The 26680-nt window shown below is 42.9% G+C and overlaps 2 protein-coding genes across 9 annotated transcripts in view; both read left to right on the forward strand.

Annotated features, from left to right (window-relative positions):
- Positions 1-7469: 7469 nt before the first annotated feature.
- LOC115507194 (rho-related GTP-binding protein RhoG-like) lies at positions 7470-17579 on the forward strand. Its single transcript, XM_030305439.2, has 3 exons — positions 7470-7582; positions 12946-13043; positions 13452-17579. Exons 2-3 carry the CDS (start codon positions 13032-13034, stop codon positions 14040-14042), a joined length of 603 nt encoding a protein of 200 aa, XP_030161299.1. The 5' UTR covers positions 7470-7582; positions 12946-13031; the 3' UTR covers positions 14043-17579.
- A 3958-nt stretch (positions 17580-21537) lies between these two features.
- Positions 21538-26680, forward strand: part of TAF1 (TATA-box binding protein associated factor 1) — an 81824-nt gene continuing 76681 nt past the window's right edge. For 4 of the 8 annotated variants that reach the window (XM_030305417.1, XM_030305420.1, XM_030305418.1 and 1 more), the window contains exons 1-3: positions 21545-21959; positions 22914-23028; positions 23177-23293. In XM_030305417.1, the coding sequence (XP_030161277.1) occupies positions 21780-21959; positions 22914-23028; positions 23177-23293 (412 nt within the window). In that variant the 5' untranslated portion in view covers positions 21545-21779. Of the gene's footprint in view, positions 21960-22913; positions 23029-23176; positions 23294-26680 lie in introns of all 8 variants that reach the window. The other 4 variants (XR_003966577.1, XM_030305423.1, XM_030305422.1 and 1 more) reach the window with 3 other exon arrangements.

Raw genomic sequence — 26680 nt, forward strand, 5'->3', positions numbered from 1 at the left:
AAACCCAAGTACTGTTTCTGTTTTCTTTTTTTTTTTTTATTTTTTTTAACTTTATTTATTTTTGAGACAGAGAGAGACAGAGCATGAACAGGGGAGGGACAGAGAGAGAGGGAGACACAGAATCTGAAACAGGCTCCAGGCTCCGAGCGGTCAGCACAGAGCCCGACACGGGGCTCGAACTCACAGACCGCAAGATCATGACCCGAGCTGAAGTCAGGCGTCTAGCCGACTGAGCCACCCAGGCACCCCTCAAGTACTATTTCTTTAAACCCCCTGTAATCTGCTTCAGTCCACGTGGTTTGAAACAGTGGTCAACCTCTGTGCCAGTCTCTCAGCCATCAAAAACATCAATCAGCAATCAAACCACATGATCCTGATAGTTGAAGGACAATGTCTTTATTGCCCACTTAAGCTTCAGGAGGCTGCACTAGGAATTGTTCCCTTACCTACCTGCCTTAGTGCTGGGGGATGAAAACTACTGGGTAAAAGGCCAATGTTTGAAGAAATTTACCAAAATTGATAAGCCTCTTTATCAAGCTCTCCCCTGGACTCTGCAAGTATTTAACTACACTCCATAGTTCCAAATTGTTACAATTGACAGTTCCTGCCAATTCAATAATTGTTTAGGAGGATGGATGGATTCTTAGAGCATCCTGCTCTGCCATCTTTTGTGACATCTGGCTGGTATTTTTAAAAAAAAATTTTAACGTTTATTCATTTTTGACAGATGGAGAGAGACATGGCATGAGTGGGGGAGGGGCAGAGAGAGAGGCAGACACAGAATCTGAAGCAGGCTCCAGGCTCTGAGGTGTCAGCACAGAGCCCGACGCAGGGCTCGAAGCCACGAACTGTGAGATCATGACCTGAGCCACAGTCTGATGCTTAACCAACTGAGCCACCCAGGCATCTCAATAAAAACTTTTTTTTAAGTTTATTTATTTATTTATTTATTTTGAGAGAGAGAAAGCAAGTGAGAGTAGGGGAGGGGCAGAGAAAGAGAATCCCAAGCAGGGTCTGCACTGTCAGCAGAGAGCCCAATGCAGGCCTTGAACTCAAGAACCATGAGATTATTACCTGAGCTGAAGTTGGACGTTTAACTGACTAAGCCACCCAGGTGCCCCTTAAATAAATAAAAACTTAAAAAAAATTTTTTTTAAGTTATCAAGCTGTAAACTTAAAATGAGCTTATGGCATATAAACTATATCTCTGTAAATTTGATTAAAAATGTAAGGTGGCAATAAAAAGGAATGAAGTACTGATACGTGCTACAATGTGGGTGAAACTCAAAAACATGCTAAGTGAAAAAAATCAGATACAAAAAGATGATATATTGTGTGATCCCATTTATGGGCAATACTCAGGAAAGACACCTTTGTAGAGACAATAAGTAGATTAGTGGTTGCCCAGTACTGGGAACAGGGAGTGACTGCAACTGGGTAAGAGGGATCTTGTTGGGGTGATGAACATGTTCTAAAATCATATTGTGATGATAGCACAACATTGTAAATATACTGACAATCATTAATTGTACATTTAAAATGAGTGAATTAATTGTATGTAAATTTTTATTTCAATAAAGATGTTTTAAAAAGATAATTGCCCGGGGTGCCTGGGTGGCTCAGTCGGTTGAGCGTCCAACTTCGGCTCAGGTCATGATCTCACAGTTCATGAGTTCGAGCCCTGTATTGGGCTCTGTTGACAGCTTGGAGCCTGGAGCCTGCTTCGGATTCTGTGTCTCCCTCTCTCTCTGCCTCTCCCCTGCTCGTGCTCTGTCTCTCTCTCTCTCTCAAAAATAAATAAAGATTTAAAAAATTAAAAAAAAGATAATTGCCCATTTGGGCCAGCAATCACACTCAATTTGCCCAAATGAGCAAAACTTATGACCACACAAAAACCTGTACTTAGATGTTTATAGTGCTTTCTTCATAATTGCTGAATCCTGGAAGCAACCAAGATGTCCTTCAGAAGGTGAACAGATAAATAAACCATGGTAAATCCAGACAAGCCATCAGTCCATGAAAAGACATGGAAGAACCTCAAAAGCACATTACTAAGTGAGAGAGCCAATCTGGAAAGTCTACATATTTTGTGATTCCAACTGTATGACATTCTGGAAAAGGCAAAACTATGGAGACAGTAAAGAGATCAGTGGTTGCCAGGGATTGGGGAAAGAAGGGAATGAATAGGCAGACCACAGAGGATTTTTAGAAGAGGAAAACCATTCTGTATGCTGTTATAATAGTGGATATATGTCATCGTACATTTGTCAAAACTCATAGAATATACAACACCAAGAATGAACTCTAAATTATGGACTTTGGGTAGTAATAATGTATGAATGTAGGTTCATCAACTGTAACAAATATGCCACTCTGGTGGTGTGGGATGTTGAGATAGTGGGGTAGGCTATGACTCTTTTGGAAGCAGGGGGTGTATGGAAATTCTCTGTACTTTCTGCTCAGTTTTGCTGTGAACCTAAAACTGATGTAAGAAGTGAAGTCTACTGGGGTGCCTGGCTGGCTCAGTCTGTAGAGCATGTGACTCTTGATCTCAGAGTCATGAGTTCATGTCCCATGCTGGGGGTTAAGTTTACTTAAAAAAAAGTCTATTAAAAATTAACTGTTTAAACAAAAATAATAACAGTGTATTGTGGGGTACAAGTAAAATGCATAACAATAATGTAAAGTCCAGGAAGACAGAAATTGAAGTACATTAACATAAGTTTATAACTCTTCATGAAGTGGTATAATAACACTTGAAGGTAGACTGTTAAGTTATGGTTGTACATAATAAACCTATAAGCAACGACTAGAATAATAAAACAAAGATGTAAAGCTAATAAACCAATAAGGAGATAAAATGGAATTAAAATAATATTGATCAATCCAAAAGAAGGTAGAAAAAAGAGGAAAAAGAACAAAGAAGAGATGGGACAAAGGGAAAACAAAAGCAAGATGACAGACTCAAACTTAGCCATATTGGGGTGCTTGGATGGCTCAGTGGGTTAAGTGTCTGACTCTCGATTTTGACTCAGGTCATGATCTCATGGTCGTGGGATCAAACCCCGCATTGGTCTCTACACTGAGCACAGAGCCTGCTTGGGATTCTCTCTCTCTGCCCTTCCTCTATGCTCTCTCTTAAATACATTAACATAAAAAAAACCCTTAACCATATTAACAATTACATTAAATGTAGATTGGCCTAAGGGTGCCTGGGTGGCTCAGTTGGTTAAGCATCTGACTTTGGCTGGGTCATGATCTCATGGTTCATGAGTTCGAGCCCTGCGTCTGGCTCTGTGCTGATGGCTCAGAGCCTGGAGCCTGCTTCAGATTCTGTGTCTCCCTTTCTCTATGCCCCTCCCCCACTCATGATTGTCTCTCTCTCTCTCTCTCTCTCTCTCTCTCAAAACATGAATAAGCATTTAAAAAATTTTTCTTTTAATGTAGATTGGTCTAAACACCCCAGTTACAGAGTAGAGATGGTAAAGCTGGGTAAAAATAAAAAAAGCAAGACCCAACCATATGCTGCCTATAAGGAATGCTCTTTAAATACAGAGACACAAATAGGTTAAACTAAAAGTATGTAAAAGAGATGTGCCATGATAACACTGCTCAAAAGAAAGCTGGGGGGGGGGGTTGCTATATTAGTATGGAAGAAAGTAGATTTCAGAGCAAAGATACCAGGAATAAAGAAGGTAGGGGCGCCTGGGGTGGCTCAGTTGGTTGAGCATCTGACTTCAGCTCAGGTCATGATCTCACGGCTTATGAGTTTGAGCCCCTCACGGCTTATGAGTTTGAGCCCCTCACGGCTTGTGAGTTTGAGCCCCGCGTCGGGCTCTGCTGACAGCTCAGAGCCTGGAGCCTCTTCAGATTCTGTGTCTTTCTCTCTCTCTCTGCCCCTCCCCCACTCACGCTCTGTGTCTCTGTCAAAAATAAATAAACATTAAAAAAAAGAAGGTAATCTCATAATGTAAAGGGGTCAATAAATGAAGAGAACATTTCTAAATACATGTACACTTGATATAAGAGCTTCAAAATACATGAATCAAAAACAGATAAACTGCAAGGAAAAATAGACAAATCCACAATTCTAGTCAGAATATTCAGATATTTCAACAGCTTTCTCTCAATAATTGATAGAAAAAGTAAGCATAAAATCAGCAAAGATATAGTAGAAGTGAACAACACTATCAACCTCATTGACCCAATTGACATTTTTAGAACACTCCATCCATTAATATCAAAATACACATTCTTTTCAAGTACACATGGAGTATTTACCAGAATAGACCATGTTCTAGGCCACAAAAAAGACTCAATGAATTCAAAAGGGTCAAGACATACAAAATATGTTCTCTAAAAACAATGGAATTAAATTACACATCAACAACCAAAAGATCTCTGGGAATTCCTCAATATTTGAAAATGAAACAATCCACTTCTAGATATCCCATGGATCAAAGAAGAAATCAAAAGAGAAAATAGAAAGTATTTTGAACTCAAAAAATATTTGAAAAACCACACTGTATAATTTATGGTATTTTGCTAATGCAGTATTTAGGGGGTAATTTTTATGTACTAAAAACCTGTATTAGAACAGAAGAAATGTCTCAAAACAATGACTTCAGCTTTCACTTCAGTAAAAAGAAGAGCAAATAAAACTCATAGTAACATAATTAATGGAGATCAAAGTGGAAATCAGTGAAATAGAAAACAAAACAATAGAGAAAATCAACAAAACCATATTCTTGTAAGGCAATATTCATAGCAGCATTATTTATAATAGTCAAAAATTGTAAACAACCAAAATGTCCATCAAAAGATAAACAGTAGCTAGAAAAGTCAAATTCATGGAGACAGACATTTGGTTTCCAGAGGCTGGGGGCAGGAGGGAATAAGGTGTTATTGCTTAATGGATACAGAGTTACTATTTGGGGTGATAAAAAACGTTTTGGACATATCAATGGTGATGATTTTGCACAACATTGTGAATATACTTAATGGCACTGAATTGTACACTTGAAAATGGTTAAAAGGGCAAATTTTGTTATACATATTTACCACAATTTAAAAAATGAATAATGTGGGGCACCTGGGTGACTTAGTCATTAAGCGTCTGACTCCAGATTTCAACTGAGGTCATGATCTCACAGTTGGTGAGATAGAGCCTGCTTGGGATTCTCTCTCTCTCTCTGCCCCTCTCCTGCGCTCTCTCGCTCTCTCTCTCAGAGTAAATAAAGAAACTTAAGGGGCGCCTGTGTGGCTCAGTCGGTTGAGCATCAGACTTCGGCTCAGGTCATGATCTCACTGCTTATGGGTTCGAGCCCCGTGTTGGGCTCTGTGCTGACAGCTAGGAGCCTGGCACCTGCTTCGGATTCTGTGTCTCTCTCTCTGCCCCTCCCCTGCTTGCACTTGCTCGCTCTTCTCTCCCTCTCTCTCTCAAAAAGGAATAAACATTAAAAAAAATAAAAATAAATAAAATGAAATAAAAACAAAGTAACTTAAAAAATAATGTAATATACAAAAACTGCATTGAATTGTACAATTTTTTTTTCAACGTTTATTTTTATTTTTGGGACAGAGAGAGACAGAGCATGAACGGGGGAGGGGCAGAGAGAGAGGGAGACACAGAATCGGAAACAGGCTCCAGGCTCCGAGCCATCAGCCCAGAGCCTGACGCGGGGCTCGAACTCACGGACCGCGAGATCGTGACCTGGCTGAAGTCGGATGCTTAACCGACTGCGCCACCCAGGCGCCCCTGAATTGTACAATTTTTAAAAAGATTTATTATTTTTTTTCAGTCTTTATTTTTGAGAGACGGAGCATGGGTGGGGGAGGGGCACAGAGAGAGAGAGAGAGAGAGAGAGAGAGAGAATGAGAGGGAGACACAGAACCCGAAGCAGGCTCCAGACTCCGAGCTGTCAGCACAGAACCCAATGCGGGGCCCAAACTCATCAACCGCGAGATCACGACCTGAGCCGAAGATGGAGCTTAACCGACTGAGCCACCAGGCGCCCTAAAGATTTTTTATTTTTAAGTAGTCTCTACACTCAACCTAGGGCTTGAACTTAGGACTCTGAGATCAGGAGTCACATGGTCTACTGACTGAGCCAGCCAGGTGCCCCTGAATTGCAGGATTAAAATTAGTGAATTGTGCAGTATGTGAATTTAGATCTCAACAAAGTTGCTAAAAAAAAGAGTGCATACTATATGATTCCATTTACAGAAAACTCTAGAAAATGCAAATTAATACATAGTGACAGTAACCCTAATTTGTTCACTAGCTCATTTTCTTTTTATAATTTTTTTAAACATTTATTCATTTTTGAAAGAGAGACAAAGTGAGAATGGGGAAGGGGCAGAGAGAGAGGGAGACACAGAATTTGAAGCAGGCTCCAGGCTCCGAGCTGCCAGCACAGAGCCTAATACGGGACTCAAACTCACAGACCACGAGATTATGACCTGAGCCAAAGTTGGCCGCCCAACCGACTGAGCCACCCAGGTACCCCATCTTTTTAAAAATATTTATTCTTTTTTTTCCCTGACAGGCATTTATTTATTTATTTAATATGATTTATTGTCAAATTGGCTTACATGCAACACCCAGTGCTCATTCCAACAAGTGCCCTCTTCAATGCCCATCACCCATTTTCCCTCTTCCCCCCACTCCACCCTCAGTTTGTTCTTTGTATTTAAGAGTCTCTTATTTATTCCTTTTTTTAAAATGTTTTATTTATTTTTGAGAGAGGGAGAGAGACAGAGCACGAGCAGGGGGCGGGACAGAGAGAGAGGCAGACACAGAATCCGCAAAGCAGGCTCCAGGCTCTGAGCTGTGAGCACAGAGCACGACATGGGGCTTGAACCCGTGAACCATGAGATCATGACCTGAGCCAAAGTCAGATGCTCAACCGACTGAGCCACACAGATGACCCCAAATGTTTCTTTATTCTTGAGAAAGAGAGAGACAGGGAGACACAGAATCGGAAGCAGGCTCCAGGCTCCCAGCTGTCAGCACAGAGCCTGCCCCCAGGCTCTAACTCACAACCCCGGAGATCATGACCTTAGTGAAGCCGGTGGCTTAACCGACTGAGCCACCCAGAGCCCACTCCCACTCCCAGAGCCACCCACACGCCCCTCGTTTTCTTTTATCGCCTCCGTTTCTCCTACTACGTCAGTTTCCCGAGCGCCTCCTTATGTTAATATTGGTCTTGAGGAGGAAAAGGGGGCCTGCGGAGGAGGGGGTGGCCTCACTTGCCAAGGGAAAGATGAGCCTTGGGGACCTCTGAACCCAGTAACTCGTTTTGGGGTCCGCACCTGGGGTCCGGAGCTAAGTAATCCTCGATCACCCCCAGGGTGTATTTTAGAAGCCCGTGACTGGCAGACAGTGAGGTTGGCCCTAGGACTCCACTTCCCAGGAGGTGTCGGGGCACCGTGCCGAGACTGCGTGTGACGACGGGGTGGGACTCGGTAGCTGCCCGGATGTGGCGCTGAGCCCGCCGAGCCTGCCCACCCCGGGCGAGAATTGCCCTGGAGGCTCTGCCCGCATCGGTGAGCGACGCGGGGAGGACGATCGCTTTGTCAGGTAATCTTTTTGGAGACCCTACCCCCACCGGGCGGTACCCCTCGCCGCCCTTTTCTTGAGTCTCCCCATCCCCGGACGGTTGGTTGCCTTAGTCTGTGAGCCATTCCCTGGATGGAAGGCATTTGAGGGGGGGATGAGGTGTATGTATGTTATGGAGGAGACTGAGCCAGCTCTTCCTGTTTGTGAATCCTATTTGTGGGGCACCTCTCTGTCCCGGGCTCGCCAGTTCATATGAAGTCCCGGATTCAATTAGCCTTGGTGAAGAAGGATGTGAGGGAAGTGCTGAGCGGGCTCGTGTGGTATTGATGGGTCACTACCACTGCCTCTGGGTTGGGGAGTGTTCACATGGCTTCCTTCGGCCCCCAGTCCTAAAGCCTTCTTCGACTGGACTTGAACCAGAGAAGTCTGTCTTCAATGTGAAAAGGCTTCCCGGATTTAGTAGATAACTAAGTTGCAAAGTGTGGTAAATAAAAATGGGGGGAGGGTCTTCTGCTGAATTGATTTAGTTTCAGAAAGTTACAGAGTGATTTCAAGTACATTAGACTCAGACTTATGGAAAGGGTGAGACTTGGAGGAGAATGTGCTAGAATTACTAATGCTTTTAGCTGCATTCTGGTCTCCGCTGCTTTTGGGTCTTTTACATTGTGTTTCAACCTGGGAGAAAATGGACTCCTACGCAGACTATACATGTGAAGAAGGATGCCTTGTCAGAGGACATTGGAAGATTTAGAAGAAACTGTAATTCCAGTTAACCGCGAATGACTAACTCAGAAGGGAACTTTCTGGGGGTGCTGATTTCTGCAGCGCCACACCTCTCCCAATTTCTGATCCTAGAGGCATACCTAAAGATCTCTGAGCTGCTCTGATGTCTACTTCACAGTGCTACTGGGAGGCTTAAAGAAGATAATGTGAAAGTATTTGGCACAATGCCTATAATAAGCTCTCAAGTTTTAGATTCCCTTTGCTTCCCCATAGCAACTTTTTTTTTCCCTCTGAGCCATGAATTACTTTGTATTATTATTTGCCTTTTCACAGAAGTTTTATCTTGACCACAAGATTGTAACTTCTAGCATTCTTTCTTTTTACTCTTTTTTGAGTCCCTTCTAGTAGTGTGCTGCCCATAGTAGTACCTGGGAGAGTGTGTGTAGATGGTGGTGGTGAGGAGGGGAAAGCTGAAGGTGACTCTTAACAGCACAGCATTATGCTAGATCCCGAAGCTGAGGTAGACAAACTTGTCTCATTTGCCTTTCTCTTATAACTTCTAGGCTTCTACCAGAGCTCCAAAACCTTGAAGAATATGTTTATTTTTAGTAATTTAAACCATTTTTAAATGTACAGTACAGTAGTGTTAACCGTATTCATATTGTTGTGCAATAGATCTCTAGAATTTTTCTTTTTTAAAAAAGTTTATTTAGGGGCGCCTGAGTGGCTTGGTCGGTTAAACGTCCGACTTCAGCTCAGATCGTGATCTCATGGTTTGTGATCTCACGGTTTCTGAGTTCGAGCCCCGCATCGGGCTCTGTGCTGACAGTGCAGAGCCTGGAGCCTGCGTCAGATTCTGTGTCTCCCTCTCTCTCTGCCCTTCCCCTGCTCACTCTCTCTTTCTCTCTCTGTCTCTCAAAAATAAATAAACATTTAAAATTTTTAAAGTTTATTTATTTTGAGAGAGACAGAGAGCACAAGTGGGGGAGTGGCAGAAAGAGAGGGGGACAGAGGATTCTATGTGGATTCCACACTGTCAGCACAGAGCCCGATGCATGGCTCAAACCCACAAACCACGAGATCATGACCTGAGCTGAGGTCAGATGCTTAACCAACTGAGCCACCCATGTGCCCCAGATCTCTAGATTTTTCATCTTGCAAAAGTGAAACTTCATATCCATTAAACAACTCCCCATTTCTCCTCCCCCAGCCTTGGCACCTACCATTCTGCTTTCTGTTTTTATGTATTTGACTACTCTAGATACCTCATGTAAGTGGAATCACGCATTATATGGCTGTTTGCAACTGATTTCACTCAGCATATATCCTCAAGTTTCATCCATGTTGTAATGTATGAAGATTTCCTTCTTTTTAGGGCTGAATAATATTCATATATATATATATATATATCACATCTTTTGAAGTTTATTCATTTTTGAGAGAGAAAGACACAGAGGGAGTGGGGGAGGGGCAGAGAGAGAGAGAGAGAGGGAAACACAGAAGCCCAAGCAGGCTCCAGGCTCCACGCTGTCAGCACAGAGCCCAACGTGGGGCTCGAACTCACAAACTATGAGATTGTGACCTGAGCCGAAGTCTGATGCTTAACTGATTGAGCCACCCAGATGCCCTGATCACATTTTTTCTTTATGTGTTCATCCATCAATGGACATTAGGTTGCTTCCACCTCTTGGCTCTTGTGAGTAATGATGCAATGAACACTGGTGTGCAAATATCTCTTTGAGATCCTGTTTTCAGTTTTTTAGATATATTTTTTGTATTATTTTCTAATTTTTATTATTTATTTATTATTTTTGAGAGAGAGAGGGTGCAAGTGAGCGAGGGGCAGAGAGAGAGGGAGAGAGAGAGGATCCCATGCAGGTTCCACACTGTCAGTGCAGAGCCCAAAGCATGGCTCAACCTCACCCGATGCGGGGCTTGAACTCACGAACCGCGAGATCATGACCTGAGCCGATGTCAGATGCTTAACTGACTGAGCCACCCAGGGCACCTCTTTAATATTATTTTTAAACGTTTTAACCATGGATAATTCCAAACATACACATAAGTAAATAAAATGTATAATGAAGGGTGCCTGGGTGGCTCAGTCAGTTGAGCGTCCAGCTTCGGCTCAGGTCATGATCTCACGGTTTGTGAATTTGAGCCCTGCGTCGGGCTCTGTGCTGACAGCTCAGAGCCTGGAGCCTGCTTCGGATTCTGTGTCTCCCTCTCTCTCTCTGCCCCTCCTCTGCTCTCACTCTGTCTCTCTCTCTCTCTCTCTCTCTCTCTCAAAAAACAAATAAACATTAAAAAAATAAATAAAATATGTAATGAACATGCAGGCTGAAGAAATTAGTCTATTAATTGTACAAAGTAGCACCCCCAAAACACCTGGGACTTTTCCTGGGCACTCCCTTTATTGAAAGTTTGCTGTGGGTGAGGATGTTTTGGGTTATGTTTCAGACCTGGGATGTTCTAGCTGCACTTCATCATCTAGGCTCCCAAGCATCAGTGTGACTTGAAAGCCCATCTGCTTACAGAGATGAGGGCCTGAGCTTGGGGTGCAAAGTGGTCTTTGTGCCTAAGAGTTTTGCTCTGGTTCAACAACTCCGTCAGGTGCACAATTGTCCTAAAGGCAGTCACTCTGAACAGAGATGTTAGACACTGGATGATACCTATAGCAGGCTGGGAAGCTGAGTTGTACAGGCAGTAATTGCTATAGGAATTCAGAGGAGGAAGAAATTAATCCAGACTGGGAAAATCAAGGAAGGCTATTCTCAAAGAAGGTGGTGGTGACCTTACCCTGTTTCCGTTGAAATGTATGTATGGGGCGCCTGGGTGGCTCAGTCGCTTGAGTGTCTGACCGGCTCAGGTCATGATCTCATGGTTCGTGAGTTTGGGCCCCTCATCGGGTTCTGTGCTGACAGCTCAGAGCCTGGAGCCTGCTTCGGATTCTGTGTCTCCCTCTCTCTCTGCCCCTCCCCCACTTGCACTCTGTCTCTCTCTGCCTCTCAAAAATAAAGAAATGTAATAAAAATTAAAAAAAAAAAAAGAAATGTATGTTTGATCCTTATGTCTATTCCTAGATGCAAAGAGATTCCTAGATGAAAAGAGCTGATGATCAGTGGATACCCTGGGATGGTTGCCTACTGGAGCTGAATTACACCCTGAACTTTTAGCTGTGGGACCTGTGCTAGTGAAGGCTTCTTGGTGGAATGCCTTGCTGGTCAGAATTGGCTGTGCGCGAGGATAGCTGCCTCCAGTGTGCCTGTGTGAAGCATACTCAGAAGGCCAGCTTTTCTTTTTTTTAAGTTTATGTATGTATGTAATCTCTACACCCTATGTGGGGCTTGAACTCACAGCCCCAAGATCAAGAGTCACATGCTCTTCCAACTGAGCCAGACAGGCTCCCCAGAAGGCCAACTTTTCTTGATTCTGACCCAAAATAAGGTGTTTTGTTTTATCTATGATATGGGCCTGATGTAGACCTTAGCTAATAAGACAACAAGATGGGGGATGTATCTATTCCCCCAAATTCCGAAGGTGAGAAACTAACAGATTCTCAATTTTTTTTCCATAATCAAATACATATGACAATTTATCCCCATTCCTCCATGTTCTGACACTTGACGAAGCTAATGCTATCAGGATCAGGTCTGAAATTAGTATAGTAGTTAAGAAGCTAAAAGGAAATGGAGTGTTTTGGGGGACACTGACAGGGTAGGGCATTGATAGTAAACATACTTCTTGGAGATCATCTGTACCTTACCATTAACTCTCAAATGCTTGATTCATGAAGAAATGGATGAGAAAGTATGGTGCTGTTATGACCTATGGTTTTGCTTAGATAGGGTAGGAAGGGATGAGATCCCTGCTTTGTCTAGCATTGTAATCATATTACAGAATGTTGCCTTCCCCAGAACAGTAAAAGAATTATTATGAAGTCATGGTAGCTTCTAATACTTCTAATGAGTATTCCCTATGTGGCAGGCACTAATGAGTACTACATGTACATTGTTTCATTTAAAAACATGCCCAAATTTACAAAGCTTAGGAAAAGAGAGGACTGGTTTTAGACTCCAGGTGGTCTGACTTCAGAGCCTGGACTCTTAACGACTTCTGTAGAGGGGTATGTCTGACTGGCCTACCTTTCTCTCCAGTATTACAGTGTCACTGTTTGTTAGGAACAGAGGTTTCTTTGCTGAGTCCATAGCCACATCCCCAAAGTAAGAGCCATGTCTCTTTTGTTTCAACCTTTAGAACCTTCTTTATATATCAATGGTTTTTTATTTTTATTTATTAAAAAAATTTTAATGCTTATTTATTTTTTGAGGGGGGGAAGGGGCAGAGAGAGGGAGACACAGAATCTGAAACAGGCTCCAGGCTCTGAGCTGTCAGCACAGAGCCCGATGTGGGGCTCGAACCCATGAGCCACAAGATCATGACCTGAGCTGAAGTTGGACACTCAAAAACTATATCAATGGTTTTTAAAAAATTAGTTCCCATTTATTGAGCACCCACTATGTTTTAGCACCTTTGATAGAGTATATCCAGGTGTCATGACAATGATGTAACATAAATACCTATGTATATGAATGGTTTTTAATCTTTACGGGCTCAGCCCTTTTCGACAATCTGATGACAGTTTTTGATCTTCTTTCCAGAAAAATTCACTTACGTACATTCACATCATATTGTATACTTCAGAGGCGGCTTCTAGGACCTACTGAAGCTTATTGTCTAGCAGTCCATGGACTCCGCGGTAAGAACCCCTACCCTATACAGTCTTTCTCAGCTGACTCTTATGTGGTGTTAAGGGGATGGACAGTGTGGGGGGGGGGTGTCTTACTTCCTCAATTTCTCAGAGGGAAAGAAAGGTTTATAAAGCATAGGCTCCCAAAATTAACCAAGCATCTGTGAACACTCTTTCTTCTTCTTCTTTTAAATGTTTTATTTATTTATTTTTGAGACAGACCATGAGCAGGGGAGGAGCAGAAAGAGAGGGGGAGACAGAGGATCTGAAATGGGCCCTGTGCTGACAGCAGAAAGCCCGACATGGGGCTCGAATTCACAACCCGTGAGATCATGACCTGAGCCAAAGTTGGACGCTCAACTGACTGAGCCACCCAGGCACCCCTGTGAACACTCTTTCTTTCTCTCTTTCACTTAGGACTCCAAGGGAAGAATGCAGACAATCAAATGTGTGGTCGTAGGAGATGGGGCTGTAGGTAAGACCTGCCTCCTCATCAGTTACACAACAAATGCTTTTCCTGAGGAGTATATCCCCACCGTCTTTGACAACTACAGTGCCCAGACATCTGTGGACGGCCAAATTGTCAGCCTGAACCTGTGGGACACAGCTGGCCAAGAGGAGTATGACCGACTGCGAACGCTGTCCTACCCCCAGACCAATATCTTTGTCATTTGTTTTTCTATTGGTAACCCATCGTCGTATGCCAATGTGAGGCATAAGTGGCACCCAGAGGTCTCTCATCATTGCCCCAATGTACCTGTCCTGCTGGTAGGCACCAAGAGGGACCTGCGGAATGACATTGAGACAGTGAAGAAGCTGAAGGAACAGAGCCTAGTGCCCACAACTCCTCAGCAAGGCACTTCCCTGGCTAAGCAGGTGGGGGCTGTAAAGTATCTGGAATGTTCAGCCCTGATGCAGGATGGGGTCCATGAGGTATTTTCAGAAGCTGTCCGTGCTGTGCTTTACCCTGCCACAAAGAAGAACACCAAGAAGTGTGTCCTCTTATAGCTTTCAGGGTGCTACTTGGGGACTGCACCTAAGGAGAATGAGGGGGATTCCTTTGATAGCATTTAACAATGCCAGCACAAGCGATTTGTCTCTTTTCCTAGAACCCGTAAGCTCCAGGTTGTTGGGCTTTTGGAGGAACAAAGACAGCCTAGTTTGTACATGGCTGCTTTGAAGTTTGGTCTGAATCTTCTGGAGGAAGTTTGGGGAGAAAGAGAGAGACTGACTTTTACCTCTAAATTTAGCTTTCCTACTTATATTTACCATTGAGCAAGTGCCTCACAGAAGGACAAGTTTCTACAGTTTTCAGATCATTGCCTTAAACTTTCTAATATGCTAATTTTGGAAAAGTCTTTTATATGTGATTCCTGGGTGTTCCCAGTATTGGCATGTTCTTCCCATTCTTGAGATCAGATATTTTTGCAAAAAATGGTTAAGCAGCATTTTTCAAAGTTCTGTGAGATACTAATAGATGTTCCTTAAAAGGGTTCTGTGGTCAAGTAAGTCAGGAACCAGTGATTTTTTTTTCAGTTTTTGTTTAAATGCCAGTTACCATACACTATAATATTAGTTTCAGGTGTACAATATGGTGATTGAACACATCTGCACAACACCTGGTGCCCATCACAACAAGTTCACCCCTTAACCCCCATCACCTATTTAACCCAGCTCCCCACCCACCTCCCTTCTGGTAACCCGTGATTTAAATAAAGCTGAATAGGTTCCTCTACTGCAGGAATTTATAACTTTCAATAAGTAGGCAACATTTCCCAAAATTATTTCACTGAACTTTTTTTGTTTTGGTCCCATGCAACACCTGTTAACATCTCTGGAAACACATTTTCAGAGATACTCAGTTAATAGGTACTAGAAATTCCCACAGAGGCTGCGGGGGGAAAAAAGCATAATGTGATCCTGTTCTTTTTGAGGTTTCCCTCTTTTTTAATGTTTATTTATTTTTGAGGGGGCGGGTAGGGGCAGAGAGAGAGGGAGACACAGAATCTGATGAGGCTCCAGGCTCTGAGCTGTCAGCACAGAGCCTGACGTGGGGCTTGAACCCACTAACGTGACATCATGACCTGAAGTCTGATGCTTAACTGACTGAGCCATTCAGGTGCCCCTCCCTCTTTTTAAAAAAAGTTTTATTTTGAGAGGGAGAGAGAGAGAGCTAGAGCACACACAAGTGGGGGAGGGGCAGGAGGAGGGAAGACAGAAAGAGAGAGAGAGATGCAAATCTGGAACTCAAGAACCTTGAGATCATGATCTGAGCCAAAATCAAGGGTTGGCTGCTTAACCTTAACTGACTGAGCCACCCATGTGACCCATTGATGTTTCTTTCCCTCCCTATGCCTTTGAGAGGAGTATTCATCCACCATGGACTTGTTATTGGTTCCTCTTCCACCCTCAGGAAATGGGTTTGGCACTTAGTCATGATAGTGCCTTGGGAGTGGGGTCTTGATGGTCAGATCTGCTATCAGATTATGATAGCACTATGGGCTTGGCGATGTGGAGTTGATCCCTCCATAAAGCTGTGTCCCTGAGGTGTCTTAGTCCCTGTTTTTCTGTCAGCTTTCACTTTAGGGAAAGACCACTAAAGGTTAACCCCATAAATAAAACTAACCAACCAACAAACAAAATGTTCTGCTAGTCATTGTCAGGGAGTTCTTTGATTCCCTCAGACTCCTCAGTGTCCTCTGAGTTACCATAAAGGCTACCTTGCTCTCTTCCTGTTCCTCCCTCCTCTGTACATCTGCATCTGTGTGTGTGTGTGTGTGTGTGTGTGTGTGTGTGTGTGTGTTTAGTCTTGGTTGCCTTTGAGGTCCTGTAGTTGCTCCAAGAGAGTTGGAGAGTATGTTGTATCTCCAGACCCCGGGGCTGTCACATTTGTGGGGATTTTGCTGGAGTTGCTCAGCCTGCTCTGGAGAGTAGGAGTCAGATTCCTTACCCTGGTAGGCCTGCTTCTCCTTATCCTCCCTACTTGTAGTTTTGACCTTCTTCATCTGATATAGAAGGAAAACATAACTTCTCCACCTGGCAGATAGTGGTTGAGAACTCCGCTGTGCACATACTCTCTCACCCTGCCAAAATAAGCATTGGATCTTTGAGAGTCTGGAAAATGGAGTTAAAAGAATCACATCCCGCCTTCTGTGGTGGGTGAAGTGCCTGTGTTTTGCTCTGTGATGGTCTTACTGTTGCTCTTTGACAATGTATGATCAGATTAGCCCTCAGGTAAACTGAACCTCCTGAATAGGGTTGCCAGATTAAAGGGAATACTTTTTTTTTTACAAATAATTTTTTTAAGTTTATTTATTTTGAGATAGAGATTGTGAGTGACGTAGGAGCAGAGAGAGGGAGAGAGAGAGAGAATCCCAAGCAAGCTCCATGCTGTCAGCGCAGAGCCCGACATGGGGCTCAAACTCACGAACGATGAGATCATGACCTGAGTCGAGATCAAGAGCCAGACACCCAACCGGCTGAGCCACCCTGGCACCCCTACTTTTTTACAAGTAATTTTTTACCGTAAGTATGCACCATGCAATATTTAGGACCTACTTAGAGTAAAGCATGATTTGCTGTTTATCTGAAATTCAGATTTAATGGGTCATCCTGTATTTTTATTTGCTAATTCTGGCACCCCTATTTTTGGAGAATCTGAACCCTGGAGGTCAGGCAGATACCAAGTATTGTTAGAAGGTAAAAAGTCATGTAAGCTCACTAGTCTAACTCCTTTTCTTCTGGTTTTCCTTTCCTTCACCATGGGCAAAAGTGTTTTGTTTTGATTTTCCTTTATCACTGCACCCTCCACTCTATACAGTAATTCAATGGTGTATATTTTTACACCACTGATTGTCTAAAGCTGTGGGGGATCCAGGATGGATATTGTCTGGTAGATGTCTCCTATCTCAATTTCAATGTACTCAATGTACTGTATCTATTTCCGGTGTGTGACCCAGGGCCCCAGGGTTGTAGGGGCTCTGTGTGAACAGGGTATTAACTGGAAGAAGGTGAGGGTGGCCCAGTAACACATTGGAAAGTGGGGGTCTGTTAGAGTAGTGTGACTGTAGGAGTCAACTGGCCGCTGAGTTTTCCCACAGGCAGCCAAATGAAAGCACCAATTGCTCGAGTGTATTCTAGTCTCAGGATGTTCTGATTGATGCTGCCTGAGGTGCTCACAGGACTTCGTGGTTGAAAGGGGCTAGAAACGTGGCTGACGCCTATGTCTCTGGGAACTTTCTGTGTAGCTACTGAAATCTCTTTAATTGGCTTTTAATTTAATTGTGGCTCCTGCTCCCACTTTGCCTGGCAAATTCCCAAATGTAAGCCTGGGTTTGGTTTGGTCAAAGTTGTGTCCTCTAATGAATGGAGATTTGATCCACAAGTCTGAGAGTGTGGTTTTGAATTGGACTATTCTGATGGTCCTAAACATACACTGGCATCTTGATTTTTTTTTTACTTAAAAGGATTTTGTATCAAGACTAACATGCTAATATCACTTTTTAAATTGTTCATAATAGATGGTAATAAACTTTTCTGATTTTACTGGGTCTGTTGCTTTCTAAAGATTGAAGCAATTCCTCCATCCCCCTCCTTTGTTTTGAGTGGCTTCTAAATGCCTTTCAACTTGCAAAGGATGAAATAACTTTAATTGTCATATTTCACATCGCACCTGTGTGTAACCATACTTATTTTTCTACCTCAGACAACCAGGGTAGGGGACTGTCTTCCCTGTTAACATTGATTCTCTAGTTCTTGCCTCACCCCAACCACCTATGTATCTCCACAATTTAGCTTCATTTCCTGCTTTTCACTAGTGACACACCAGTTAGTTCCCTGTAGGCAATTATTACACTACATCCAGTAAACAATTATCAGACTCCTGGTGTGTTAGAGGTATTACTGTACTAGTGGCTACGGTTGTAGACATGAGACATAACATTTAATGTCCTTTGCCTCTTCCAGTTATCTCAGGAAAATATCCTTCCTCTGTTTGTCATAAAAATGAACTAATACTGACTTAATTGTATGTGGTGCCAATGCACTATTAAGTGAGTGGTAAGGAAAAGCAAAATAGGGTTGTGTTTTGTTTTGCTTTGCTTTGAAAATAGATTTATTGGGGCGCCTGGGTGGCGCAGTCAGCTAAGCGTCCGACTTCAGCCAGGTCACGATCTCACCGTCCGTGAGTTCGAGCCCCGCGTCGGGCTCTGGGCTGATGGCTCAGAGCCTGGAGGCTGTTTCCGATTCTGTGTCTCCCTCTCTCTCTGTCCCTCCCCCGTTCATGCTCTGTCTCTCTCTGTCCCAAAAATAAATAAACATTGAAAAAAAATTTTTAAAGAAAACAGATTTATTGAAGTATAATTTACATACCAAAAAATTCACCCATTTCAAGTGTTGTACAGTTTAATGACTTTTTTTTTTTTTCAACGTTTATTTCTATTTTTGGGACAGAGAGAGACAGAGCATGAACGGGGGAGGGGCAGAGAGAGAGGGAGACACAGAATCGGAAACAGGCTCCAGGCTCCGAGCCATCAGCCCAGAGCCTGACGCGGGGCTCGACCTCACGGACTGCAAGATCGTGACCTGGCTGAAGTCGGGCGCTTAACCGACTGTGCCACCCAGGCGCCCCTGTTTAATGACTTTTAGTAGTGACTCAGTCCTGCAGCTGTCACCAAAATCCAGTTTTAGAACATTTCCATCACCCCCAAAAGATCCCTCATGCAGTTAATTCCTGTTCCCATCCTCAGCCCTAGGCAATCAGTACTCTACTTTGTCTTTCCTGAACATTTAGTGTACATGGAATCAAACAATACGTGATCTTTTTTTTTTAATTAACATCTACACCCAGCGTGGGACTTGAACTCATGTGCCTGACATCAAGAGTTGCATGCTCTACCGACTGAGCCAGCCAGGTGCCCCCAATATGTGGTCATTTGGAACTCTCTTGTTTTTTAAAATTTTTAAAATGTTTATTTGAGAGAGAGAGAGAGTGCGAGCTTGAGTGGAGGAGGGGCAGAGAGAGAAGGAGGTACAGAATCTGAATCAGGCTCCAGGCTCCAGGCTGTCAGCACAGAGCCCAACACTGGGCTCAAACCCATGAACAGTGAGATCATGACCTGAGCCGAAGTTGGATGCCCAAGCAACCACCCAGGCACCCCTGGAACTCTTCTTTTATTCAGCATAATATTTTCAAGCTTCATCCATTTTGCAGCACACATGTGTACTCCATTTCTTTTTATTGCTGAATAATATTCCATTGTATGGATATGCCATATTTTATCTACTCATAGTTGAGGGAAATTTGGATTGTTTCTACCTTTTGGCTACTATGCATAGTGCTACTGTGAACCTTTGTGCACAAGGGTTTGTATGGACATGTTTTCAGTTCTCTTGTGTATATACCTACGAGTGCTGGGAATTGCTGGGTAAACTTATGCAAAACCACATTTTAAGTCAAGAATAGCATCTTTAATATTTATAGTATCTGAAGCCTCTTTCCCCATTCTATAATCCTCCATCTACCTCTTGCTGAATCTGCTTTTCCTTAAGCACAAGCATCCAAGCAGTATAAAGTACATTTAAAAACATATTCCATTCTGCTTTTTTGCCTTAACCATTAGGATAGCAAAAGTATTCTCCTAACTTTTCACTACCAAAGTGCAGCATCTCAGCCACTATGCAGGTTTTGGCAGATCTTTGTCATCTGGCCTAGAAATGTAACTACTGTTCACATTCCAAGGGACGTCCATGCAGTGAAGTACTAAGCAGCCATAAAAGTGAATGAGGAAGAGTACTATTAAGTGGTACACTGTGATTTCCAGGCTAAATTATTAAGCGAAAAAGCAAGGTGAAAGAGTATATATAGTATGCTACCTTTTGTGTAATGAAAAAGCAGAAATAACATGTGTACTCATTTGCTTATTTTTGCAAAAAAGAAATGCAGGAAGTACAAATACCAAATCATTATATTGTACACCTGAAACTAATAGAATATGTCAATTATGCCTCAATAAAAAAATAAACACAGGAAGGATAAACCAGAAATTAATGAATGGTTACTTAAAGAGAGTGGCTGGGAATGGGGTAGAGAGCATAGGCCTGGGAGCAAGACTTCAATGGAAATAGCTTTTTTTTTTTTTTTTTTTTTTTAATTTTTTTTTTCAACGTTTATTTATTTTTGGGACAGAGAGAGACAGAGCATGAACGGGGGAGGGGCAGAGAGAGAGGGAGACACAGCATCGGAAACAGGCTCCAGGCTCTGAGCCATCAGCCCAGAGCCCGACGCGGGGCTCGAACTCACGGACCGCGAGATCGTGACCTGGCTGAAGTCGGACGCTCAACCGACTGCGCCACCCAGGCGCCCCGGAAATAGCTTTTTACATAGTTACATACTTACATAGTTACATAGTTTTTACAGTACAGTTACATAGTTTTTACATAGTTACATAGACTTTGAACCATGTCAAAATTTAATTATTTTAAAAATTAAATTATATAAAATGGATAATAAAAGGAAATCATAAAGTTGAATACAAACAGAAACAAATCCATAGAGAAAAAAATGATTCAAGTAATTTTTTTATAAACTATTTTTAATGTTTTATTTATTTTTGAGAGACAGAGAGACAGAGTGCAAGCAGGGAAGGGACAGAGAGAGACACAGAATCTGAAGCAGGCTCCAGGCTCTGAGCTCAAATATAGCATCATCAATACTGGGACAACCATTTGTGCCTTCTGGTGGCCAGCAAAATATTGAACTTAAATCAAGTTGAAGAAACAGACGAATTCAGAAAACGGAGTATTTTCAAGACAATTTGCCTGGATTCTTAAAAAAATGTCATTTTTTTGAAAAGGCTGGTGTTTTCTGGATTAAGACTGAAGGGAAATTACCAAATGCCGCGCATTCGGAACCCTGAGCGGATCCCGGTTTGAAGTGTAAAATGCTCCAACTAGGACAATTGGGGAAATGTAAATATGAACTGTATGTTAAGTGATATTGAATTAAAGATTCATCGCACTTAAAGATGCGATAATGGTTTTGTAGATATGTAGAAAAACGTCTATTTTTTAGGGCTGGGGAATCCCATATTTGTGTAACCTACTTTCAAATGGTTCAGAAATTTTTTTAAAAATCCTGTAAAAATGTTAACAATTAAGAATCCAGGTGGGGGGGGGTCGGCAGTTCATTCTACTCTTTCGTTTTCACATTTCTCGAAAAAAAACGGGGCGGGGGGAGGACTCCACTTCCATGGGGAAATGTTAACTCAAAACAACTAACGTGCAAAGGTAGTTCTGGCACAGTGCAATTCACGGCCAGTTTCTTCTTGACAGGAAACAGCGAAGCGGGACACCCAGGGCTACTTCTAACCTCCACTTCCGTGTACCCTGTCGTGGACGCCCGCGGTTTACCAGGACGTGCCTCGTAACCGAGGCAGTTCCCCCTAACTGGAAGAAGGGCCATAGCACTCCAAGGCTCTGAGAAGGGTCGCGTGAAGATAAGTGGAAGGGGCGGGACCCAACCGTTCCTTTGACCAACCGCTTGCGAGATATGTAACCTCCTGATCGTGTACTGTCGAATCAAAAGCCGTTAGTAGTAAAGTAGTGAAACAAATTCTCCTTTTTCGTAGGACGGCCGGTCTTTCCGGTTTCCGTCTCCTCCCTCCCATTCCGCTTCCGGCAGGGCCTGGTTGGATCAAGGAGCTCTCTAAGTCACTTCTGGGCGACTGATATTTTTGTTTCCGGTCTATGGGACCCGGCTGGGATTTGCTGCTGCCCGCAGCAGTTAGTGACACCACGACCGCCATCATGTCTGACACAGACAGCGATGAAGATTCGGCGGGAGGAGGCCCATTTTCTTTAACCGGTTTCCTTTTTGGCAACATCAATGGAGCCGGGCAGCTGGAGGGGGAAAGCGTCTTGGATGATGTGAGGGCGTGGGCGTGGGGATAGGGTTGGGGGTGGTGCAGTTCAGGGGAGCAGGTAAGATTGAGGACAGTAGAGGGTGCTTAGGGTAGAGTTTCTGGGAGACGGCGCAGTTAACGTAAGAGGAGAGGAAACAAGCCGGCACTGTCATACTAGAGTGTGCATAACAGAGTGGGGAGGCTTGGTTCTGTTTGAGGGTAGGGAGAAGAGAGAATGGTAGGCTAGCCCTCGTAGGTCAGGGGCGCTGATGTGGGGGCCTTTGGGGGATAATATTCATCCTAACAAGGCAGCAGGAAAAATAGCGTAACTAGTGACATTGTTTTTAAACCGTTGCTATGAGAACCTTGAAGATTTTTGAAACTGCATTCCTGACATCATTCACCTGACGTGGTTCTAGAGCCAGAGAATTGGACCTAACCTGCAACAGATCATGTAGTTCAAGCCTCAGTTTTTAGAACAGTGAATGTTCAGATTATTTGGGGCAGACCTCTTCTGGCGCAGTGCACTTCTTAGGTAGTTTCCCCTGCTCACTGACATTCATGGAATTGTTTCCTGTGCCTAAATGAACCTTCCCTACTTTGACTTCGGTTCATTTTCTCAAGGAGAAAACACTGATCAATGTTCTTCTGCCATACACGCAGACACACAAAAGGTAGTAAAAAAAAGTTGTCTTCCCTTTCTAATCCAGTGATTTGCCTTAACCTTTAATCAGCGAACTACTGTTCCATTTGTTTAGACTTGATGATGGTTCTTTGAATAATTTTTTCTTATATTGAAGTATGGTGATGAAATTGGACAGCATATATATATATATATATATATATTCATAAAGATCTGATCAATGTGGAGTTTAGTGGAAGATATACTTTACAGTTCTTGAATGTGATGTTCCTAAGCTTTGTGTGGGAAGCTTAGGTTTAATTGTTATCTTTGACTCTAGTGCTGTCCCTTTTTCAGGAATGTAAGAAGCACTTGGCAGGCTTGGGGGCTTTAGGTCTTGGCAGCCTGATCACTGAACTCACGGCAAACGAAGAATTGACTGGGACTGATGGTGTCCTGGTAAATGATGAAGGTAAGTCTGGGTCATGGGGAGTAAGGTGGAGGAGGAGGCTAGCCACTTACTGTATATACACTTTTCAATGGGAATTATTGGGAGTGAGAGTTACTTGCTCTTAGTTGAGATATACCTGCTTCCCCCCCCCCCCCGCTTTTATTTATAGGATGGATCAGGAGTACAGAAGATGCTGTGGACTATTCAGACATCAATGAGGTAGCAGAAGACGAAAGCCGAAGATATCAGCAGACAATGGGGAGTTTGCAGCCTCTTTGCCACTCAGGTGATTCTTTAGTGTCCTCAGTAGAGCATCCCAGGTCATTTTCTTGCTGTGTAGTCCATTTTGTTTTTTGTGTATGCTTTCTGCCATTGTTCTTGTTCTCCATCCTTTGCTTCTCTCTCTTTGTCAGCTCAGTTTTACGTAGTTGCTGTCCTTTTTGTGTGTGTGTTCTGGGGCAGTGTCATATTCAGGCTTTTATTCCTCATACTGGTTTTCCCAAATTATTGGTGAATGCCAAGTCAGGATGATAATGCTTTCTTTATCATCTGGTATTTAAGTTCATGACACTGTTTTGGATGCTATTTTTTTAAAAATTGCTTTTTCATTTTATTTATTTTAGAGAGAGAGAGAGAATGCCAAGCAGGCTCCCCGCTCAGCACGGAGCCCCACGTGCCGCCTGATCCCATGACCCTGGGATCAGGACCTGAACTGAAATCAAGAGTCGTACATTCAACTGACTGAGCCACCCAGGCGCCCCTGTTTTCAGATGCTATTTAAACACAGTCTTTGCCCTCAGGGACTTGGTAGTTCAAGGAGGATTAATATATACTATGCCCTGTATAAATGAGCACATGTATTTATTGGCTCACCTTCTGTTAATCATTCACCACCTGTATGCTGACAGAATGCACCTAATGCTTGCTCACAATATAGGTTTTTCTCCCTTGTATAAAGTGCTACATGTAGAATCAATCAAAGCTGAAAGGGGTCTTAGTGATTATTTATTCTTAACCTTATCATAGATAAGGAAAACTTGGGCTTTGACTTTAATAAGATGTGGGACTTCAGTAAAAGTTCTGTAAGTTAGCTAATGGCAGACCTTGACGAGTTCAACTCAGGTCATTAGACATTTATCGAGCACCTGTTATGGGCTATAAACTGACAGTATGGTATGAAGATAATAAAATCCATTTTCTGATCTTGAGGAGCTTCCTTCTGTGGTCTGGGACCTAGAGCTACTGATCATGGTTCTTTTTTTTTTTTTTTTTTTACTTTTAATTTTTGCAACTTTTAAAGGTTAGTTGACACATATGTAATTCATTGTTTCCACTGCCTTACACTACCTCTCACTGCCTGACATATTGTGTGAAGTTGCTCATTGTTTACCTCTTTGAATCAGATTTCAGGACCAGTTAATGGGCTTCAATGCTGCTTATATAACTGCTTATATAATTTAAGGAGAATTAACTACCACATACACAAGAGGTAACCCAGAAAAATAGAAGATACAGGTCTTACTATCAGGGATATTCTTATCATTTGAGGAAGATGGAATAAACAAGTACAAATCATAATTATTCATAATAAGACATAAGCCAGCTACAAGCTCAATTTCTGTATGGAATATTGTATTTCATTTTGAGAGGTTGATATTGTGTAAGACAATATCATAACTAAGTGCCCTGACTTAGATAGCAGCTCTGATTTTCAGGGATTATTGTAACTTTCAGGTTTGGGTTTGTTGTCTTGGGTAGGGATGTTAAGGAAGAAGATGAGTGGGGGTTTCCTAGTTGGGTTTTATGAGCTGACCTCCTGGAAAAGGGTGATGCTGCATTTGATAGTGTTAGTACTCTGGGATACTCATTTCCAAGTTGTCTTGTCCAATGAAGGTGCCTTCATCTATGCCCCTAGCTTCCTCCTCCTCTGACATTGGCCCCTGCACATGGCCTGATTTACAACGATGCTTCTGTGGAATAGCTGGAAGTCAGTGGAGGTCATTAGAAGAGATGTCGTGGAGGTGAATTTTGAGCAAAATTGTGAAAGACAGGGTTTCATGGGGAGGGAGCAGCAGGGCATTTTGGTGTGGAAAAATGGCTTGTCTAAAGGTTTAGGAGGTAGAAGTAAGTGACTAGTGTGGGGGGAATTGGCTAGCAGGTTTTCTTAGAAGGAGTGGAGAGCCACTTGACTGGTTCAGTCCGTGGAGAATGTGACTCTTGATGTGAGTTCAAGCCCCACATTGGTGTAGAGATTAGTAAAAATAAACTTTGAAAGGAGTGGAAAACATACTGCTAGGTAGCAAGAATTGATTGAACAATTTGACAGCACCTTCACTTGGGATTTGATGCCATAAAAGGTTATAAACCAGCATAGATTGGTGCAGTAAGGGTAGTATAATAAAAAGAAAATGGGGGTGCCTGGGTGGCTCAATCAATTAAGCGTCTGACTTTGGCTTAGGTCATGATCTCGTGGTTTGTGAGTTTGAGCCCCATGTTGGGCTCCCTGCTGACAGCTCAGAGCCTGGAGCCTCTTTGAATTCTGTCTCCCTCTCTCTCTGCCCTTCCCCAGCTGGTTCTCTCTCTCTCTCTCTCTCTCTCTCTCTCTCTCTCTCTCTCTCTCTCTAAGTAAGTAAGTAAGTAAGTAAGTAAGTAAGTAAATAAATAAATAAAGTTGAAAAGAAAGAAAATGGACTTTGAAATCAGAATGATAGCTTCAACCCCCAGCTTCATATTTAGTTTGACCCTGGGAAAATTGCTCAGTGTTTGAGGCTTGGATTTGTAATAATCCCTCAGTTTTCTTGTTTGCAATAAAGATGATAAAACCTGCCTCATTAATTAATAGCTCTTTTGTGGGAATTTAAGTTTATTATCGTGGTGTGAAAGCACCTACATAGTACAGTGGCATGGTAGATGCTCTGTAAATGTTAATTGCATTTCCTTCCTAAATGGAGATGGAAGGTGATACCTGTGGCTTTGGGGTTTTGATTAGAAAAAGGGTAAAGCGGGGGGTGTGGGAGGGTGGTGGGAGCATGGGTGGCTTAGTCAGTTAAGTGTCCCAGTCTCGGTTTCGGCTCAGGTCATGATCTCGTGAGTTCGTGGGTTTGAGTCCCACATAGGTCTCCGGGCTGCCAGTGCGGAGTCTGCTTGGGATTCTCTGTCTCCCTCTCTCTCTGCCCCTCCCCCATTCACACTGTCTCTGTCTCTCTCAAAATAAATGAAAACTTTAAAAAAAAGGGTAAAGGGGCAGACAAACTTGGAGACTTCTTGCAGGCTAGATGTCAAGTTACTCTACACCTATGTAAAGGTGTGGAGTAAGGTGACAATTGTGGAAAATGCTAAGCAGAATTAAATTAGAGAGTTGCTGATAAAACATGAGTAGGACTGGGTAAGTGAGGAAGTGCATTGGGAAGAGTACAGGCTTTGTTTGTTATTCAGCCAGCCTTGGATTCTAACTTTGTCACTTAAAACTGTGTGATCCTGAGTAAGTCAATTCACTATCTCAGAATAATTCCTACTTTGCTAACGTCGTTGGGAGGATTATAGATAAAATAGCTACAAATACCTGGCACGTAATGGGAGCTCAGTAAATGGAAGTTGCTATAATGACCACTGTTAATGATTGATTGGAAAAGGTGTGTTGGGGGGGTAAGAGATTGATGGAGAGGACAGGAGA

This window comes from Lynx canadensis, chromosome X, assembly GCF_007474595.2.
Source record: "Lynx canadensis isolate LIC74 chromosome X, mLynCan4.pri.v2, whole genome shotgun sequence".
Classification (NCBI taxonomy): Eukaryota; Metazoa; Chordata; class Mammalia; order Carnivora; family Felidae; genus Lynx; species Lynx canadensis.